General features: G+C 33.1%; 1 protein-coding gene across 2 annotated transcripts; it reads right to left on the bottom strand.

Moving 5' to 3' along the window:
* Positions 1-4928: 4928 nt before the first annotated feature.
* Positions 4929-9439, bottom strand: LOC114406357 (TMV resistance protein N-like). Of its 2 annotated transcripts, XM_028369045.1 has the most exons (6): positions 8799-9439; positions 7488-8583; positions 7057-7332; positions 6824-6946; positions 6170-6427; positions 4929-5696 (listed from the first exon to the last, which is right to left on the bottom strand). In XM_028369045.1, the coding sequence occupies exons 1-6, from the start codon at positions 9302-9304 to the stop codon at positions 5238-5240; spliced, it is 2718 nt and encodes a 905-aa protein (XP_028224846.1). In that variant the 5' UTR covers positions 9305-9439; the 3' UTR covers positions 4929-5237. The 2 variants fall into 2 exon arrangements, with proteins under 2 accessions (XP_028224846.1, XP_028224845.1); XM_028369044.1 differs by having other exon boundaries at positions 6170-6946.
* Positions 9440-10966: the final 1527 nt, after the last annotated feature.

The following is a 10966-nucleotide window of genomic DNA, read 5'->3' as shown; positions in this document are numbered from 1 at the left end:
TCTTGCTTTTCGAAGTTAGACACACATATATATAGGCCCATTGTGCCTTTTCAAAATGGTTTGAAGAGATGTGTCTTTTCAAAAAGCTTTTTCTGAAATTCTTCACTGATAATCAATTAAGGTTTTTGGTAATCGATTACACAGTTATATTTTGAAGGGTCATGACTTTTCAAAGTGTTTTCTGAAGTGTCGTTGCTGGTAATCGATTACAAACATCTGGTAATTGATTACAGGTTCAAAATTCAAATTCAAAATCCTTTTTTAAAAGCTATTTTTCAAAATTGTCTTCTGGTAATCAATTACACTGCTTGGTAATCGATTACCAGAGCCTTGGATGTTGGAAACAATGTGTTTTTGAGTCAAAAGCTTGATCAACCAATGAGATTGTTTGAGGCCTTATCTTTTTCTTGATCTTGTTTGCTTGAACTTGAATTAATCTTGAAACAATGCTTAACCTTTGAATGTTTGTTGAAGCAACCTTGTATTAATCTTGAAGCAATGCTTAACCTTTGAATGTTCTTTGAAGCAACCTTGTATTAATCTTAAAACAATGCTTAACCTTTGAATATTTGTTGAAGCAACCTTGTTTGATTCTACTTTGGAATCATGAAATCCCTATATTCATGCATTCACATTCTCCCCCTTTTTGATGATGACAATCATTATTAAGAAAATTCTTTTTAGCATCATCGAAACCTGCATGATTCACATTCTCTCCCTTTTTGATGATGAGAATCATTATCAAGCATATTCTTTTCGGCATCATCAAAACTTGAAACCTACATGATTCACATTCTCCCCCCTTTTGATGATGACAACCATCTGTAGGTTACGAGTAAAAAGAATATCTATTTGGGTTGTTTACTCCTCCTTGATTTTGCAATGATTGCTTATATGAAACAATTGAAGATTTCATATATAAAAAGTTGTCTCATAAAGAATAGATAATTTCCCTTACTATTTTATCTTTTATCTATCTCCCCCCCTTTGTTAACATAAAAAACAAATCATGAGCAGAGAGGAGAAAAAAAATTTATAATGAATTAAAAGAGTAGAGCATGCCATACCATTCAAAGTATCATTTCTTGACCTAAAAGAAAATATTACCACTTGTTGGAATATATGAGAATCAAATGATACCAAAAGGCCTTTATCACATAATTGATAAATACTTAATAAACTATGCTTAAGATCATCAACAAGTAAAACATTTTCTATGGAAATAGAGGGATTCGTACCTATTTTTCCAACTTCAACAATTTTACCTTTGTTGTTGTCTTCATAGATCACATGTTCACTATTTTTTGGGAGAAATATGAATAAACTTTGATGCATCTCCCACCATGTGTTTGGAGCAACCGCTATCAATGTACCAACTTTGCTTCAAGGAATCCATCATTCATATAATCATATTTTGATTTTGGTACCCAAATTTTCTTGGGTCCTTGAATGTTAGTTTTGAGTAAGGATCCTTTTGCAACCCATACCATTTTTCCAATGATACTACCATTCTTTCTAATATACAAAGTTGATGTACGATGACCTTTCTTACCACAGTAAAAGCATGTTAAGAAGGGAGAACTTGTCTTTTGAGTGGAGGCAAAGAAATTTTTATACATCTTTTGTTGATTTTCAAGATTATATCCTAATCCAACCTTATCAAAAGCACATCTTTGTTTGCCTAATATAACATCTAAATTAATTTTACCGAGAGTAAATTTGGCAAGAGAAATGTTTAAATCTACAATTTCTTCTTTGAATTTATCACAACATTCACATGAATGAGATGCTTTATTGTTTTCTTGTATTAAACATTTTGTAGAAAATTGGTTTTTATCTGCTGATTTTAAAATATTAACTTCAGATTTAAGATTTTCTAACTCTATATTTAATTTCAAAATGTCATTTTCTAAACTTGAAATAGTTTTCTTAGAATATGAAATTAATTTGACTAGTTTGACAGATTATTTATGCAAGCCATTGAATGCATCTTGTAGTTCATCAAAAGAAATAGATAAGTTATAGTTAGAAGATATTACCTCTTCTCCGCTTTCATAGTCTTTGGCCATGAGGCCCATATTTATGATTTCATTTTCTGAATCACTTGATGAATCCATGTCATTATCTTCCCAAGTGATGTATGCTTTCTTTTCTTTCAAATTTCTTTTGTCGGATTTTTCCATTCTTCTTTTAAAGGCAGGACAATCAAATCTCAAGTGCTCAGGTTGATCGCATTCATAACATTTTGGGGCTAAGGAGGAATCTTCTCCTTTCTTCTTTGGATTGATGTTTGATCTCCTTTGTTTCTCAGAAATTTATTGAATCTCATCTTCTTCTATTTCATTCAAGTCCTCTTTGTCACCTTTTTCTTGAATAGAAGATGACGAGGCTTTGAGTGCAATTCCTTTATTCTTTTTGTCATTCTCTTCATGTTGATGGAGTCTCATAAGTTCTATTTCATGTTCTTGAAGCTTTCCAAAAAGAGTTGCAAGAGACATGTTATATTTTTGGCCTTTAAATTGTATTGAACCTTTCTTCTTTCATCATCATCCCATTCTTCTCTAGGTTTTTCTATAGTTGCATTTCCCACTACCATTGTAGGAATGAAGGGACCAATTTCAATGGCTTCCCATATATTTAAATCTATGGCTTCTATAAAGATCTGCATTCGGGTTTTCCAATAGTGATAACCCTCGCCATTGAAAACAAGAGGCCTATTAATAGAATTTCCCTCAGGAAATGGAAAGTTAGATGAGGCCATAACTATTAATGAAGTTTTTAAACTTTAGACAAGAATCCTTCTCTGATACTACTAGTTGGACAAATGGCCTCAATAACTTAAGAATGAGGGGTGAATTAAGTTTCAAAATTTTCCCACTAACAAACTTTAACCCTCTTTTAAACGATAGGCTCAGAATGTGGAAGAAGAAGCAACAATCAATTTAATAATGTTCTTTAAACGTGCAAGACAAAATTGATTGCAATAAAATAAATAAGATAAGAGAATAGAGAATTGCAAACTCGATTTATACTGGTTTGACCACTTCTCGTGCCTACGCCCAGTCTTCAAGCAACCCACTTGAGATTTTTCTCTATCTCTGTAAATCCTTTACAGACTTTGAACAAACCTTGGGATCCCTCACCCTTGTGTTCAAGATTCTCCAAGAGACGACCCGTCTCTTGATTATAATTCTCACAATCCAAGAGACAATCAGTCTCTTGATTACAACTGACTTTCTGGGATGAACAGAAAGATTTATCTCCTTTAGAGTGGATGATACAAATTGAAGATCCTAGAGGAATTTCTCTCTTTTAGAGATGATAATACAATTTGAAGTTTCCAGATGAATTCTCAATAGATTTGCAAGTGTTTGCCCAAGAGTTGTTGAGAGAGCATTTGACAATTAAGTTCTCTTGAAATATCTCTCTCTTGCTTTTCAATGTCAAACACACATATATATAGGTCCATCGTGCCTTTTCAAAATGGTTTGAAGAGATGAGTCTTTTCCAAAAGTTTTTTTTTTTAAAATTCTTCACTGGTAATCACTTACAGGTTTCTGGTAATCGATTACATAGTTATATTTTGAAGGGTCATGACTTTTCAAAGTGTTTTCTGAAGTGCCGTTGCTGGTAATCGATTACAGTTTCAAAATTCAAATTCAAAATCCTTTTTAAAAGTTGTTTTTCAAAATTGTCTTCTGGTAATCGATTACACTACCATGTAATCGACTACCAGAGCCTTGGATGTTGGAAACAATGTGTTTTTGAGGCAAAAGATTGATCAACCAATGAGATTGTTTGAGGCCTTATCCTTTTCTTGATCTTGTTTGCTTGACCTTAAAATAATCTTTAAGAAATGCTTAACCTTTGAATGTTTGTTGAAGCAACCTTATACTAATCTTGAAGCAATGTTTAAACTTTGAATGTTTGTTGAAGCAACCTTGTTTGATTCTACTTTGGCATATCAAAACCCTGTATTCATGCATTCAGAGTTTGGTTTTCGCATGGTGAACCAAATTGAACTGAACCGCACGGTTTGAAAAATAAAAAAAATCAAACCAATCCTCATCAATTTTTCCTATGATTTTTTTTATTTTTTTGGTTGGTTTTTGATTTTATGCTCGGTTTGATTCGGTTTTGAATACCTTTAATTTTATCTATATTTATTAAAAAAAATTATAGCGAGGTGAGAATCAATGTTTCTGGGATTGGAGAAAAGCGTTAATAATGTCAAAATGTCACATTACTTTTTCTTAGAAATGTCAGAATACCCTTATTATATAGATTTTAAAAATAGTTTCTTAATAAGTGTGTTAAATAATTTGTTTGATTCTTTTAAAATATATATTTCCTCTGTTTCAAAATAATTATCGTGTAAGAAAAATATCCCAAAATAACTACTATTATGTTGCATTGTTTTCAACAAAAACAATTAATAATGTTAATTTAGTAAAACCATTAATCTCTCCCATCTATTTATTAATTTTTTTATTGAAAAAATTTAGGGCAACAATTAGAATGGATGGAAGGAAGTATAATGATTCCCAATAATGCTTAACTAAAGAAATTTTAGTTAATAATAGAAATCATGATTCTTAGGATCAATGATTCCCGACAATCATTATTTTTTAGCATGAAAAAAGTTCTTTTACCAAACATCTCCTAATTGAAGAACATATAGAAAGTTTTTAATTTTAATTTATGTATATTTTTTTAGGTATTTTGTTATCGGGGATCACTAGAATATGTTGTTCTTTTATCATTCTCATACTGATAATTAACTTCACCAAAAATCTTGAAACGTTCGATAATTTACTCACTAGAAAATTGCTAGTTAAGGTCGAGATAAGCTGAAAGAACTAACGAAAAATATATCATGTCATTTTTTAAATAAGTTTAATGTCATGAAATTCTAATTGAGAAGGTGGTTCTCTCAAATTCACCAAAAATATTTTATTCGATTAAAGGTAGTTCTCTCAAATTAGAGCTTCCCCAAATAATCGCTTTGCTATTGCTTGCAGTTCTGTCAGTGAATTTTGTGTTTGCAAAGTACAAACAAATTTTCTAGCAAAGTATCGATGGATGCTTGCATGGATTAAAAAATGGATAATGGTTACAATTGAAAGTATGGAACACTAATGCGAGGTTTATAACGCTTTAGGTTCGCCAACTACATCAGTTAGCTTTTGTGGTGTGGTTCTCCCAAGATTCTTCTGAATTAGCCTTTCACATGTCTCTCAGCTGCACGAGTGGTGTGGGTAGTGACTCCAACATTTTAGTGTTCGCTTGGAACTAGTCAAAGGGCCTGAGGGTTCTCCCAAAGTTCTTATAAGATAGACAGCTGTCTTCTTGACCACAAATCCATGCCCAAAAGTCACGAAAATCTTCACCTTGTCTCCAGGTTCCAAATGTGATATGATGCCCTGCCAATCTACATCATTGAAGGAAATTACTGTATCTTGCTTGTATATCTTGATGGAACACTTCGTGTAATTAACCATTAAGACATAAATAAGACATTCAGCTGCTGTGTTTTTAGGGTTTGTTAAATAAACAACACACAAAGCCATTCCCTTCATGCGACAATTCTCAGGCACAGTGAAATACACTGAATTTCCCTCACCCATACGGACCAACCAATGAGGATCATTGTCACCTGGAAGAAAAGCATCACAAGAATCATTGATTGCCAATCCCTGTAGCATGAGCAAAAAACCTTAGTCATTTATACAATTGTGCTATTCAAATGGACTTCTTCAATGATCAATCATTATTTTCCCATTCCAAATTACGAAATAGGCAGTTTTAAGAAAATAACAACATATTGCTTAAATTAAAACACAGTTATGTTATGGTAATTAAATCAAACAAATTTGGTTAATAGTTTTTGTGCGTATCCATCAACATAGATCATTACAGATCTTTCAACTTATATTCCAAGGGGAGAATAACAAACATGAATCAAGCAGGAAGAAATTGGAAATCAATTTCCTAGTTCATAATATTAGCATGATCACTAGGCTTGTTGAGTATTAAAATAAGCTACTTTTAAAGGAAGCCATGCTAAAAGAAGGTGAGCATTGGAATTTCAGTTAGATATTTGATGTTCTCTTAATTAATAGCTAGAATGAATAGTGTAGGTAAGTTGACAAAGATAACAAGAACGAACCTCATGTATGCTCTTGCTGAGAATCTGGAAGACTTCTTGGTAACTTCCAATTCCAATCAACCAAGAACTCAAGGAATGCTTTGAAATTCGTGATGCGTATGATGTTATTTCTAAATCTGTAAAATATACATCATATATGTAATCCACAATTGTTCTTACTAGTTTCAATAGTTGAAGTTCTGTGTCACATTGCACCAAAACACTACGAAGAATTCCAAGGCCGCCAAGCATTGGTGCTACATCCCCAAAAGCATTATTCTGAATATGCATGGAAACTAGAAATGATGATATGCAACAAAATGGGTGAATATAAGATAGGGGATTTATTGTTGGAGACATCCAAGACAAAATGATAGAAGGAAAAACATTATGCGATAATCCTTCATATTCACATAGGGATATATATTCAATGCTTTTTAAGGTTACTATTGAAAAAGGTACTTCTTTCACAACAACATTTTTAGCAATTAGTGTTGTCAAGGATTCCATCTGCACTATATCTTCTTCCAATTTGTCAATCTTCGAACAACCCGAAAGGATGAGAGTTTTCACAGATTTTAACTTATAAACACTCCTTGGGAGATTGCCAAGACTTGTACAGTCCTTCAAATTTAACAGAATAAGATTGCGGAGATCTCCAATGGACTTGTGTACCTTGCACAAACGTGGGCAATCTTTGAGAATGAGCTTTTCAAGATTTCGTAGTTTTGAAAAGTCAGGGGTTTCAGTCAAGTACTTGGAGTGACTAAGATTGAGGATTTTTAGCGATGCCAAATCCTATAACAAGATAGTTTTTGACAAAAGATTAGTGTAGAAAATAAAGGTGATATAGTGGTGAGTGGAAACACACCTATGAGCTTTAAAAGAAAATGGCATGTAATATATACCTGGGGTTCTTTCCAGACTAGCCTAAGATTACTGCGTTTTAAATCAATTGCAATCACATTTTCCATGTTAAAGTTTTTAGGTATGTATTTTGAAGGAAACCCTTGCCAACACATCCATCTCAGCTCCTTAGAAAGATACCCATAATCTCCAGCAAGTTGTATGTTTTCAAGTTGTAATAGTCTCAATCTCTGCATTTTCTCAAAAGCACAAGTTTTGAAGCAATTTCTGCTGTTGACATGGAATTTCAGAGCCAATCCCTCAACAACTTCTGTCCCCTGCGATTATAACAGCAATTAAAAGTATATTTGGAAATCTCTACCATTAGCTCAGTAAAAAGTGGTACTACATGCTCATCATAACCACACATGTATTCCAAATGAAAAAAACATAAACACTACCAAGTTTAAACTGTAAATAAGAATGTACTTACAGTATTCTTTGTCAATACATCAACTACTTCCACATTAAACCACAGTCGACTGCGCTTCCCAGGTTTCTTTCTTGAACTTTGACGAATTATCTCTTTTCCCATTTCTTGTACCAAATTATGCATTCCAAGTTTGTTGTTCTTTTCAACTTTTATGAGGCTACGGTCTATGAGGACTGGTATTCCACAGTCCGAATGTAGTCCACAACCATTTAGTATCTCCGTAACATAGGCTATGTCTTTACCAATAAAGAAGCAACATACATCAAGAAATATATCTTTTTCCTTCTCATCATTTAACCCATCAAAGCTTATTTTTAATATCTCTTGAACATGAGGATTGGGAGTTGTTTCTAGTTTTGACAATGCACTTCTCCACTCATTTGTAGTCCTATTAGTTAAATATAAACCAAGGTCTTCAAGTGCTAGTGGTAGTCCTCCACAATAAGCAACTACATTTCTTGCAAGTTCATTGAAGTCTTCTTTTGGTTTTGCTTCTCTAAAAGCATGCCAACTAAGAAGTTCAAGGGACTCATTTGCGTGCATTTCCTTCATTTCGTGAACATAATCAACTTTAAGTCCCGTAAACAGGTGTTTATCTCTAGTTGTAATGATTATTACACTTCCTTCACCAATCCATTGAAGATTTCCGCATAGAGCTTTTAATTGGCCACTCTTATTCACATCATCAAGTACAATGAGTAACCTTTTTTTAGAAAGTCTGTTCTCTATCACAGTTGTTCCCCTCCCAATGCTATGTATCTCCACCTTTGTTTTTAGAACATCTGAAAGAAGTTGTTTTTGTAAACGTATTTGCCCTCGATCTCTTTTACAAGCTTCTCTAATATCCTCAATGAAACTTTTATCCATGAATGAACGATGAATTTGATTGTAGATGGCTTTGGCTGTGGTAGTTTTACCCGATCCTCCCATTCCCCATATCCCTATGATACAAGAATATGTGGTTGTTTCAATAAATCTAATCACTTCTTGCACCTGGGACTCTAATCCAACAGGGAATCGAGTAATAGGCAAGACTTCGTACTCCAGTTTAGTAAGAACATCGTTAACAATTTCCTTCACTAGTTCAGCATCATTCCTTCAAGTTCAGTTCAATAGTAACTATAATGGTCATCTATTACAAAAAATAATTAATAAGATTAAAAATAAAAGAAGCTAGAAACTATATAAAGTGTTTTTTTGTTATCGCCAAATGTTAACCGCTAGTTTGTTATTAGTAGGAATTCCTATGTTTCTTTAACCACCCAACTAACCTTTCGTCTCCCAACCTATATAAAGTATTGATTGATTTACCTGAAATCCCTCTCATTCCAACCAGAGAAATCTGTAGCTTTTTTTAGTACGCGCTTCCAATTGGACAAGGCAGATTTCAGATCTTCTCCTGAATGTCTTCTTTCTGCAACTGCATTCAACGCACTTCCAAAATCACCCTCCTGATGACGTATATGGGATGGGTCAATATGGTAAAATACGGGCACGACTCTTTGCCCATAATTTTCGTGGCATTCAATGATTTTTTGAAGCTCACGAAGACACCAGGTAGATTCAGTATAGGTTTTGGAGAAAACAACTATTGCTATCTGAGACCCTTCTATTGCTGTCATTAGTTCATCCAGCGTCATTCCCTTTTGTATGTTCTCCTCGTCAATGAAAGTGTTGATTCCAGCATTTGAGAGGGCCTTATAGATATGACAAACGAACTTCTTACGGGTGTCTTCTCCCCTGAAATTGATGAACACATCGTACATGAATTGGGGTTTGGATTTTGAGAAGGGTGATGAAGAAGACGCGAACTCCATCGAAGGAATTGAGGTCAACTGTCGGAAGAGAAAGCAATAATACAAAATACAGATGGATGATTTTTTTTTTGCTGAATTACAGATAGATGATTTTTTTTTTAATTTTTTTTTTTGCTGAATTACAGATAGATGATCTAGTCCTAACAGTCTTTGCGTTACAACTTTTTATATAAATATAAATAAACAAAGTGCTACTGACAAAATTAAAATCACATTAGTCTTCCAAAAAGCGGTTAAGATACCGAAGGACTTTTGTCATTAGTCTTTTAACAAAGTTAAATTGATCCATAGCTAAACTATTTGAAAAGTTTTAATTTGGTTTTTAAATTAGAAAAAAAATCGAGTCTTTAGTTTTACAATTTTTTTGTTAATTGGTCTCTAAAATTAGTGTATGACCACTTGAAATTATCAAAAAATGATCATTTATAATGGTTTTAAACCCTCGAGTCTTAATTAAAAAAATCACAAGATCAATGACTCAGTTATTTTTTTTAATTTAAAACTTAATTAAAAAATTTCAAAATAGTTAAGGAACTTACAAATTAATTTTACTTTTAATAAATATAAAGAAAGTAGGATCCAGCTCATCAAACTCAAATTTTTTACTTCAACATTTCTTTTATCTTTTGCTTATTAATTGCACTTACTTCCATTAATTAATAGGAAATGAGATGATTTATTACGGTTTGTTTGAATAGAAGTATGGAGGAGAAAAATAACCTCTTGTTTGAATAGAAGTAATGGGAAAAAAATGAACATGAAGGGAAAGAAAAAGGGGCTAAAATTCTTGATATTATTACCCCTCAACTTGCTATTCAGACCTCTTGATTTTTAAAACTCCCTTGAAATGATGAAATTGTCCCTAAGGGTATGTTCTTACACCCAGTGATATTAAACTAAGCTCAGTTCGGTTGTATTAACACATTAGATATGGAATTAGACTAGTGGTCGAGTTGATTTGGTTATTCGATCATTTACTTTGAGACATGTATCAACCCTCCACGTCAGCAGTCCTTCTCTAGGAGAACACGGATGTTCGACCCTAAGCACCTAGGCTCCCCAACAAATGTATTTGAATATCATATCTATTGACAGATAATTAATTATCTATAAGGCTACACATTATCTACAAGGTAATGTTATCTTCTACTTTTTATCTATAAGCAAATGTTTATCTTTAACATTATTTTTAAGCTCCAAACTATTATCTACAACCTGAAAGTTATTTCCAAAGGCTACAACAACCCCTACAAATAAGAATCGTCAATCACTCTTAATTAGTATAAATACAATTTGGATCAAATCCTCTACACATTCCATCACACACTCAACACGCGAGCAATAAGTCTGTGTCCCTCTCTCTCTCGCTCATATGAGCTTTACTTAAAAATATACTTACTTTTTTTTCTAAACTCATATTCTTACTTTATCGTCAGGATCCTTTGTTTTGCAAGTCTTCTTCTTGTCAAATGCACCCTTCAAAGCTGGCTTGTGAGGTTTGGAATTCCTTTCAACCATGCCAACCATGCCATCAAACCGAATGTAATTTCTGATCCTGCAAACCTTTATTTTCTCTCTCTCCGACGTGTATTTCTCTCGAGCCTAATGACTGCCCCTTTCACTATCTCTTCACCTTTTTCAGTGCCAAGTCTAACCTGAAAG

This window comes from Glycine soja, chromosome 3 (assembly GCF_004193775.1).
Source record: "Glycine soja cultivar W05 chromosome 3, ASM419377v2, whole genome shotgun sequence".
NCBI lineage: Eukaryota > Viridiplantae > Streptophyta > Magnoliopsida > Fabales > Fabaceae > Glycine > Glycine soja.
The sequence above is the reverse complement of the archived record's forward strand: the minus strand, read 5'-3'. Positions and strand labels throughout refer to the sequence as shown.